The sequence below is a fragment of the Neophocaena asiaeorientalis genome, unplaced genomic scaffold (assembly GCF_003031525.2).
Source record: "Neophocaena asiaeorientalis asiaeorientalis breed wild unplaced genomic scaffold, Neophocaena_asiaeorientalis_V1.1 scaffold30, whole genome shotgun sequence".
Classification (NCBI taxonomy): Eukaryota; Metazoa; Chordata; class Mammalia; order Artiodactyla; family Phocoenidae; genus Neophocaena; species Neophocaena asiaeorientalis.
In genome coordinates, this window is record NW_020174923.1 from 6,611,777 (window position 1) to 6,622,134 (window position 10,358).

Consider the following 10,358-nt stretch of genomic DNA (forward strand, 5'->3'; position numbering starts at 1 on the left):
CCCACAGCATCGTCCCCAGCAGCTCCCAGCACCTCCTCACCCCTTGGAGCATGACTCCCGTGCAGGATGCGGGTGGATGCAGGGGGATGCGGACTGCTACCCTGTCCGTCACGTGGGCCCCCGTGAGGCTCAGAGAGAAGCCCAGCCCGCCCTGCCCTCGGGGAACTGTGAGGCCTGCTCACCCAGACGTCAGGACCGCTCGCGCCCTGTCCCCCTCTCCCAAGCGGCCATCCCCGCCTCCCACACGGCCGCGACCAGGTGGCGCGAGCTGCCAGTGGCCGCGCCCGAGCCCTGGGCATCCTGTGTGCACTGAGAGCCCTGCTCTCCGCCGAACTTCCTGGCTGCGTCTGTCGCTCACAACCTGTCATCCTCATTTCATCTTGATTTATTATCAGACCTAATGAGTTTTTGGAGCAGCTATCTCCCAGGGACGGGACGATCAATCTTAGGAGATGGCTGTTGAACTCTGCTTCCCCGGCAATGCGTGGAGGGAAGGGCCGGGAGCAGAGGACTGTGGTCCAGAGGGTAGGGCCGGGCGGCCCTGGTGCCAGGACCCCTCCCTCAAGGTCAGAGCTGCCCGTCAGGGCTGGCCAGACAGCTCGCCTTGAAGTCAGCAAGCCAGTTTCTGCCTGCGTTTCTTACAGCCTCTTGGAGATGTAGGGCTGAGGAGATGAGCAGAGAAGCATCGGCTCAGCCAGCATCCCAGCTGCAGGCAGCAGCGATGAGCTCGTGTCCCAACAGCCAACTTCTCCCTGCCTCCTCCACGCCCACCAGACCCAGGGCCCCGCGGCCAAGCAACAGACAGGATTTCCCCACTTGCCTCTTCGCCAGTCCGCGCTGGCCTTGGCCTGGGCCAGGAGTAGCGCCGGGTCACCAGGGGACACTCCACTAGCGGCACGACAGGACCGAGCTCTTGTCTTACAGCAGCTGCCCCCTTTGCCCCGACCCTGGTGGCCCCCCTCTGCTGGCAGAGGCGTCAGCTGCAGCCTCGTGAACAGCTAATCGGCAGCCGGCCCACCCGCTCAGCTCTGCTTCGTAACCCTTTCCGGCCCAGGACAGACTGCCTGGCACACGGGGGACTCCGCCGCCACCCCATCCACCGTCTCCCCTGGGTGCTGCCCTCACACCCTGCCCCAGTGCACTTCCTGGGTGCGGTTCTCTGGCCCGCACACCCCTCCTGCACCCACCCTGAGAAACGTGACGAGCCAGACTGCCGGGGTCCTGAGCGTCCCCGAGGAAACGGGGAGGCCCTCACGGGGTGTCCTGTCCCGGGCCCGAGAGGGTTCAGCCCGAGGCAGCTCCTCTGGGAGGGACTGGGTCACCGCTTGCCCCTTGACTGACCACAGCTGGCGGGATTTGTGACGCCCCTCCGTCGTGGGGCCCTCGGAATCAGGAGCGGCAGGGCCGGAGTGGGACGAGAGCATCAGAAACAAATCATCGTCTTTATCGGCAGTTTCCACAGGCCTGTTCCCTGGCTCCCCTCCCCCGATCCTGTCTGTCAGCAGCTCTGACGAAAAGTGACAGATGACATTTCCGTTGAGCCCACTTCCAAGTGTCATTGTGGGAAAACATTGGTCTGGCTTCCCGTGAATCCTGGAAGAAAGGCCTCTTCCTTCCAGGGAACGGGGAGGGTATGACGTGGCCCGAGGGGACAGTGGGGAGACCCCCAGCCTCCCACCCGGGAGGAGCCCTGAGCTTCCCATGGGCTGGCAGGCAGTCTCTTCAGCCACTGTTCCTTCACGCTCGCCTGCGTCACTCCCCGAGAAATGTCAGGTGTCATCGTGGGCTTTACCTGAGCGATGGGGGCCTGGGCTGGAGGGGCTGTCAGGTCCGGTCTGAACAGAGACAGCAGCGGTTTCTGGACGCCAACACTGGAGACAGGGACACCGGTGGTCCCTGCGTGTGCCGAGTGGCTAAGGGTGGCAGTTCTGGGAGATCTGGATAACAGATGCAAGAAGCCAGAGACTCAGAGAGAGGCTGCTGGATCTGGAAGTATGTCTGTCTGCTGGGAGCAGCGGCTGGGAAGCCCGGCTCTGGGTATGAGACCCACAGGAGGGCCGCTGTAAGAGGTGCAGCCGGCCTGGAGCTCTGTTTGCTCTGAACAGATAGATCGTGGGTCCCCTACCGCTTCTGCAGCAAAGCCAGGTCAGAGTTACTCCCTGTACTTCTGTGCCTCCTACCTGTGCCACCAGGCCCAGGAGAACAGAGCCACATGGCCTTGACCTCCAGCCTTGGCCTCAGCTCCCACGATCCTTGAGCTTTGGTGCCGTTTCTTCCCTCGAGTGAGCCCAGGTACCTTCCTTCCCGGTGTTGGCCCCTGGGTGCCTGCCTCCGCTCGGGGCTGCCCGCACTCTTCACTGCCGCCCCTTAGCTGTCCCTGGCAGATGCCCTGGCCCAGGAGGACACCTTCTCCCAAGTGCTCCGTGCCTCCGCCCCTGCTCCTCAGACACACATTCTTGAAACCAAAGGAGAGTCAGGAAGCTGGCAGGAAGCCCCCCAACCCCCAGACCCCTGGGGCCGGTCAGGGAGCCAGGAAGCGCCTGGCCAGGAGCCTGCGCTCCTCTGAGAAGACAGCGGGGGGCTCCGCTGCCGATCTCCCCGCGCAGCCCCCGTCATGCCCAGCCCTCACCCCCAGACACCTTCCCTCACCTGCTGGCGTGGGGCGTGCACGGCATGTCCCCGACAGCAGCGGCCACTGCTGACCTGCCCCAGGGTGTGACCCTCACGGCCACAGGAATTTAACCCTTAGAACCCATCCACAGACTCTAGCGGAACCCGCAGGTTCTCTCTCATGGGGCTCGGGTCCCTCGGCAGGTGCCCCCAGACCAGAGGCTGTCCCAGGTAGGGCTGCCCCTCCTTCCCTGACTCACTCCCCTCCTGTTTCCAGCTTTCGCCATCATGATCGTGCTGGCCCTGGTGCGCATCGGGCATGGGCGTGGGGAGGGGCGCCCGCCGCTGGCCGACTTCTCCGGCGTCCGGAACCTGTTCGGCGTGTGCATCTACTCCTTCATGAGCCAGCACTCCCTGCCGTCCCTCATCACCCCCATCTCCTCCAAGCGCCACCTCACACGCCTGGTCTTCCTGGACTACATGCTGATCCTGGCTTTCTACGGCCTCCTCTCCTTCACCGCCATCTTCTGCTTCCGCGGTGACAGCCTCCTGGACATGTACACCCTCAACTTTGCGCGCTGCGACGTCGTGAGCCTGGCCGCCGTGCGCTTCTTCCTGGGCCTCTTCCCCGTCTTCACCATCAGCACCAACTTCCCCATCATCGCCGTGACCCTGCGCAACAACTGGAAGACGCTTTTCCACCGAGAGGGGGGCACATACCCCTGGGTGGTGGACCACGTGGTGTTCCCCACCATCACCCTGCTGCCCCCTGTGCTGGTGGCCTTCTGCACACACGACCTGGAGTCCCTAGTGGGCATCACAGGGGCCTACGCGGGCACGGGCATCCAGTACGTCATCCCCGCCTTCCTGGTGTACCTCTGCCGCAAGGACACCCAGCTGGCCTTCGGCTACGGGACCGTCAACAAGCACAGGTCCCCTTTCCGCCGCACCTTCTGGGTGGGCTTTGTGCTGCTCTGGGCTTTCTCCTGCTTCTTCTTTGTCACCGCCAACATCGTCCTCAGCGAGACTAAGCTCTGATGGCAGGACAAGTCTGGTGACTAGAGGGGTGTGGCCCCCCCGCCCTCCCTGCTGGCAGAGCCAAGGGCTAGTTGCCTCCCAGGTGTCCGTGGGGCAGGCAAGGCCCGGGCTCTTGGAGGGTACCCTCCACGCCTCCAGCTGGGGGGCTCCCCCACCCAGGATTCCGCACAGTCTGCACCTCGCCTCACTTGCCGGGGTCACCCTCCTCCAGGTCCTCGTGCTGGGGCTGCCCCCAGCCAGCCGAGTCCCACAACCGGGCACACGGCTGCCCCTAGATTCTAGGACTGGTTACTGGGATCGAGCCCTCTGCTTTCACACACTCCACCACCAGGGCGGGCTCTTCCCCCGGAAGGGTGGAGACGCAGTGCTGGCACTGCCACTATGCCAGACACGTGTCCCCCCCACCCCTTACCCCACTCTCCCAATCCCTCCCGCATCCTTGTCTGGGAAATCTCCATTAGGGCAACCCCAGGCCCTACCCCTCCTCTCCACTGGGCCTGGCAGGGCTCACCTTCCCACCAGGCCTGGAGGTGCCGAGTGCCTCTCCTAGGGGAGTGCCTGGCCAGCTGACAACAAGGACCATAAGTGCTACTTGGCACCAGGGTCCCCAGACCAGAGCTGGGAGGGTCCTGCTGTGGGCGCCAGCTCCTGTCCTGGGCTTCGGAGCCCATGATGACTCCGGAGCAGCGGGTGGGAGCAGCCTTTCCGCACGGGCACAGCAGCCCACGCACAGGGTTTAAAGCCCAGAGCTCTCGACCCCTGAAAGGGCGCCTCAGGCTTCCTGCGGGGGGGAGCAGCGTACAAGGGCCACCAGAGGGGAGCTACCCCCAGCTGTCACCACAGTGGCCTGGGAGCACCCCGGGCATGGAGCCCGTGGTTCCCACCCTGTGAGAGAGGTCGGGCCTGCCCCCCCCCCGCCAGCACATGGAGCAGAAGCTCTTACCTTACAGAAAAAAACCCTTAGAACCCATACACAGACTCTAGCAAAACCCTAACCATCTACATTTCAGTCTGAATAAAGCGCAGCTGTGGGAGTGCCCGGCCCTGCCCCCGCTCCAACACTAACAGTGGCTCCCTTTGGAGCCGAGCTGTGCGGGCTCAGCATCCACGCTCTCCATGTCCCTTGGGCGCTGTGGGGTGAGACGGGGCCCCGGCCACCATTCCCATGGAAGGAGAGCTAGGTTCCTGGGCACATCACCAGCTCCACGTGCTCCCCTCCCCCCCAACAATCATGCATGCACCTGCTGGGCCAGCCTTCCTCGGAGACACATGGGACCCTAAAGAACTCTGCATTTTCAACGTGCCTTCTCCTGCGTCAGGGCCTGGGGGCTCCTCCTGACCCCCCCTCGTGTGGCCCCGGCCCTGGGCCTAAGCCCACTTGTCCTGGAGCCCACAGCAGCTGGGCCAGGAGCAGCCTCTGGGGTGGGGTCTCGGCCCTTCCCCCTCCCTCCGCTGATTTCAGTGCCTTGCTCCTCTCTCCAGGGAACCCCTTGCAGCCTCCCCCCCTGCATCTCACCGTCATCGAACTTTGGACAGAGTGAGGACGCCAGGTCTCCTGGGGCCCACGGTGGTCTCAGGGCAGGGGGACATGGGATTTGCAAGAACACGGGGAGTCCGCAGGCAGCCCCAGCCCTCCCCTATGGCCCCCTGGCAGCCCCGGCCTGTGAGAGTCCCGTGTCATAATCGGCCATGACCTGCTGTCTCTCTTTTGCCGCACATCTTCAGTTCTCACAGCTCATCCGGCGTATTGTTATTTTTCCATCCTCGTGAAAGAAGGACGCCTCTGCCCCATTTGCCATCGTGGCTGCTTCCCAGGAGGCCTTGCGGGGTGGGCGGGGCCGGGGGCCTCCACGAGGCCCCGCCCCCCGTGGCACGACCCCGCCGGAAGCTGCCGGGCTGTTTGCTGAAAATTAAAACATCTGTACTTACCCTTCTCCAATTACATTCCCTCTTGCTTAAGGACAAAGCAAATTAAATCATCCCACCGCCTCAGGTTCCAATCCAAATTCTGGACGCAAATTTACTAGCATGGTAAAGCCAGTTTGATTTATGGGGCAGTCTGGAGCCACAGCAGTGGAGCCGGATGGCTGCATTCCCCTCCACCTCCGAGCTGGGCAACCACAGTCCTGGAAGGAATTGGCCGGAGGTGACCACGTCACTGGGTTCCTTTGCTCCTTGGTGTTTGCCTGCTGTCTGTCGTGCTAGAGGTCAGATGGGGTCAGCTTCCTCTCTACTGCTGATGGCCTGGGGGAGGGGGCGCGGGGACCCTGACAGCTAGACGTTCCCAGGTGAGGCTTGCTCACCTTGCCCATGCAGCACATTCGCCTGTGAGTTTTTACATCAGCTTGCGGAGGTGGGCCAGTTGGGTCATGGTTTCTGTTCTACCGATGGGCCCTGTGGTCTGTGGTGGGGAAGCCAGAAGAGGATGCCAGCCCAACCTGGCCCAGGTACAAGTGTCGCTGTGGAGGAGAACATAAACTCAGCAGGCTCCACCCGACGCCATTCACCCGCACCGACCCAGACTGGCCCCGAGGGCAGGGCAGGTCAAGGTGGGAGGCAGCCTTCTCTGTCTCGTTCCCTGCCGAGGCACTGGAGCCTCGTGCCATCGCACCAGCGGCTCCTGGCTGTTCCCTCACCTGAGGCCAGAGAGATGACTGCGGGCTTATGGATGGGACAGATGGCGGGTGACAGGCCGGGAGGCACTGCCGAGTGGTGGGAGGTGGGCAGCGGGCACCTCGCCAGGCCCTCAGACACACACCTGTTCCCGCCAGATGGGGGCCAGGAGCGGCCTCAGCAATGGGAAGAGGCTAAAGTCAGAGTGGGGGGAGGGCAGGGGCTGCCCCTACCTCATGGGGAACCAGCCCAGGGGAAGAGCCTGGTGTGTGTGTGACAGTGAACTGGCGAAGGCTGAGGCCATGCCTGTCTAGGGACCGGATCCCTGATCAGGGCTGACACCCGGCTCTTGCGCAACCAGGATCCAGAGCTGCAGGAGGGAGCTTCACAATCCCTTCTCCCCAGGGCCTGGGGCTCATGGTGTCGATTGGAGAACGGGGAAAGTGACATCTACTAGTGCCTGGTGTATGCGGGCACAGTGCTGGGCACTTTCCACGTGGACCTTGGTGGCATAACTCGTGGGTTAAGAGCGTAGACCGAGAAGTCGGACTTGCCACTTGCAGGCAGCAAAGCCTGTGCTCTCTCCTCCTGTCCTTTGTAACATGGGGAGGATAGTACCTGCATCACTGACCTGTATGGGGCTAAAGTCCTGAGCACCTGACACAGAAGTGTTCAATAAAGCTCTTAGGTACTGATGCCCAGCTCCCTTGTCCCTTGCCAGCCATACTGCACGTTTACCACATACCTCTAGACTCGTTGAAGACCCCTGGTGTGGGTCCTCCGGCACCTAACCGGTTTCATAGCCTTCTGATGAGCAAAGTGGCTTCTTCTTAGCAACTGCCTGCCACAATTCAGAAGCGGGAAATGGACTTGAATTCGTTAGGGCTTTGGGGAGGGGGTGGTCTCTGGTTCCCCAACACCCCCAGGAAACTGAAGGACAGCCTTCCCCCGTCACAGAGCCAGACTCAGGCCAGGCTGGGGAGTTTTGGAGCCAAGACTGAAGCTCAAGTATCGTAAGTGAGGGCATCGTGCCCCCTCCCCACACACGGGCCCCAGGAAAGAGGTGGTGTGGACCATGAACTCAGTAAAGACAGAGGAAGAAACACAGCGATGGCAGCAGCAGGAGGGAACGGGGAAAGATAGTAGGAATTTCTACAGCTGAGATGTGACCAAAGGCCTCTCCCTGTGTCCCACAAACCAAAAAACCAGCATTTGGGTGCCTGGTGTCTGGGTTCAGCTGGCTGTGCTACACTGTCACAGCCTCGTGTGCGATGACTGAACCTCTGTGGCTTCAGTATCCCACACAGCCGGCTCCCTCCTCCCCCGCCAGGCTTTCTGTCCTCCCCTTGATAATGCAGGACCCTTCCCCGGTCCTCCCACAGAGGGGCAGGAGGCATCCTTCCTGCCCCCACTCCCCATGGGACTCGCGTCTCCTCAGAATACATTCTTAGAGAAGGAGCAAGGCGGCCAGGAGCCCGGCCCCAGGAGCAGGATTGGCCCCTCCTCAGAGCCAGTCAGCAGCAGGCTCAGCTCCACATGTGGTTCTTAATATTATCTTTCCAGTTCTTGGTTATTAATGATCTTGGAGAGTGAGCAGAGAGCAGCCTGGCCCTCGCAACTCCTCCAGGCGTCACCTGCTGCAGTCTTCCACCCAGCGCTGCGCTCAGACCCTGACCCAGGGAGCTCAGGTCCAGGGGCTGGTGGCCAGCGGTTATCCCTCTCACCTCCAGTGGCTGCAACCAAGGTCAAGCTCCCTTCCGCGGCACTGGCCTCTAGCACCCCCCTTAGACTCACACTCACAACCTGTTTTTGAGCCCCCCGCCCCCACCGATCCTGGACCTGGATCCGTGAAAATCCATGGGGCAGAGAATGTGAAATTGACTATAATGGGCTGGGGGGGGGGGCACACATTCTTGCGGTTGTCAGGCCCTCCACCCAGGAACGGAAGGGTACTGGTAATTTCCGCCACTCTACCATTTCAGCGGCTCTCACCCCTAAAACCAAACAAAAAAACTTCCAGTTTTCATGGCTCCAGCCCCAGCAGTAGAATATTTGGAGACTGGAGAGGGGACCTAGCCTGCTGGGAGCCAGCAAGGAGCCATGTGGGTAAAGGCACTGGGCCGTGGCCACACGTGGTACTGGCATCCAGCACTGCCCTCCCCAGCCCCCTCCCTACTACATGGAGTTAAGTTTCTGCCCTGCTTCACCCAAATTGCCAGGGACAACAAGGCCTTGGGCTTCACAGGCTCACAGTTAGAAAAGGCTCTAACGGTATCAATTGTGCTCACCGTGTTTGCGGAATGGATGGAAGGAGGGCTGGCTTGCTTTAGTCATTGTGGGGCTAAATGTAACCACAGAGGTGAAAGCATTGAAAATGGTAAGCAAGAGCCATCTTTATAGATGGTTCACAGCCAGTGACATGTGACAGAGGAAGGAGGTGGGGCTGAGAGCCACAGAGGGAGGACAGAGAACTGAGATGTGGGGCAGATTCTCTGACCTGGAGGTCTTTCCCTCCCAAGGCTGAGCCGTGCCTGACCCCGGAAGCCACCCATGCCAGGCTTCCAGAGCCAGCAGGCAGTCCGAGCCCTGCACAGCCACCGCGGGGCGAACACAGCTGGCCAGGGCCCAGGAGAGCCCAGCAGGTTCCCCACAACAGACCTCCCTCTGCCGTTTCCACCATGACATTGTCAGGCTCCCATGGGGGCCCCTGGCGGGGCAGAACCCCCAGAGCCCCTAGCATGAGCCCTTCTTTTCAAGGAGATTGATGGATGAGCTCCATCCATCACCACCAGAGCCCCCGTGCTGAGCACATTTGTCTCATTTGGCACCAGGGCGGGCGGGAGCTGGCACTGAATACCAAGTGGCTTCTGCTGCCTGGAGCCCTCTCTCAGCCTTACCTCCCGGATACTCCACAAAGGGAGCTGCCCACCTGCTCTAGGCAGACACCCCATCTGGGATACTCCCATGATGCTCCCGTTGCCTACCAGCTCTGGTGTGCCCCCTCCAGGGATGCAGAATTAGGCAGCCAGGACCAGTGGGTTGTACAAGGTTTGTTTAATGTCCCAGCACTCTGAGGAGAAGAAACTCCAGCCAGCTGGAGCCAGGAGCAGGACCACCCTGCCCCAACACCGAGCTCCAGCCTCCATGCTCCCACACCAAGCCCTCAGAAGCCATGACCAGGGACTGGCTCACAGCAGGGCAGGGAGACCCCACTGCTCCCTGTGACTCCAGGCCAGGTGGGAAGGGATCTGCGTAAGAAGATAGCAAAAGCCCAGCCCACACCAGGACCTGAGGCTGCTGAGGTCGCTGAGCTGACCGTGGAAGACATCATGTGTCACTGGGTTCCCATGGCCAGGATTTCATGGCAGAAGCCAGAAAAGCCCGAGCCCACCTACCCCCCAACGCTGCAGTGCCAGGCGGAGAGTCCAGCTGAGCAGAACAGCTGACACGTCACACTTCCGATTCCAAGCTGGAGATCCGCCTCCATGTGCACGGTCGGGGGAAGCCGTGCATCCCACAGGCCACCCTACTGACCTCTTCCAGCCCCCCAGTGTCCCTGTATTCTGTGCTCAGCCCCAGGGTCCTGCCCCTGTGCCCCGGAGGCCCCCAAGCCCCAGGAAGCCAGGGGCCGTGGCTGACACAGGGTGGGAGGTGAGGGCAGACAGCCCCCCAGCAAAGCGGCAGGTGGGCATGGGCGTGGAGGCAGGCGTGCTGTCCGTGCGGCCAGGGGGGGGCCCCTGCCCACAACCCCTCCTGGCAGGCCTCCCGGTAGGACGGCAGCCGCATCGACTGCGCCTGCGTCCAGCGCCCGCAGGCCGGGCGGGCACACCGGGAGGTCTCCGAGCTGGGCCGGGCGAAGGCCTCGGTCACCGAGCTGGGCAGGGAAGCGTGGCGCGGGCGCGAACCTCGGGCCCAGGCCGCGCGCAGGAGAGCCTCCCGCCGGGCCAGCTGCTCCGGCCCGAGCAGCGGCAGGTCCTCGGGCTCGGGGGTCTCCGGGAAGAGCGGAAGGAAGGGGCACCCTGACCGGTCGGCCCGAGGGAAGGAGCTGTAGTGACAGCGCTCGGGCGACTGAGGGCGCTCCGGGAGCGCGCGCCGCT

General features: G+C 62.4%; 2 protein-coding genes across 3 annotated transcripts in view; one reads left to right on the forward strand and one right to left on the reverse strand.

Annotated features, from left to right (window-relative positions):
- SLC38A12 (solute carrier family 38 member 12) overlaps positions 1 to 5,576 on the forward strand; it is a 57,790-nt gene extending 52,214 nt beyond the window's left edge. For both annotated transcript variants that reach the window (XM_024760836.1, XM_024760837.1), the window contains exon 10: positions 2,888 to 5,576. In XM_024760836.1, coding sequence (XP_024616604.1) covers positions 2,888 to 3,648 — 761 coding nt within the window. In that variant the 3' untranslated portion in view covers positions 3,649 to 5,576. The remainder of the gene's footprint in view (positions 1 to 2,887) is intronic.
- A 3,754-nt stretch (positions 5,577 to 9,330) lies between these two features.
- The window catches only part of GRIN2C (glutamate ionotropic receptor NMDA type subunit 2C), a 12,178-nt gene continuing 11,150 nt past the window's right edge, over positions 9,331 to 10,358 (reverse strand). The window contains exon 13 of the mRNA XM_024760600.1: positions 9,331 to 10,356. Coding sequence (XP_024616368.1) covers positions 9,712 to 10,356 — 645 coding nt within the window. The 3' untranslated portion in view covers positions 9,331 to 9,711. The remainder of the gene's footprint in view (positions 10,357 to 10,358) is intronic.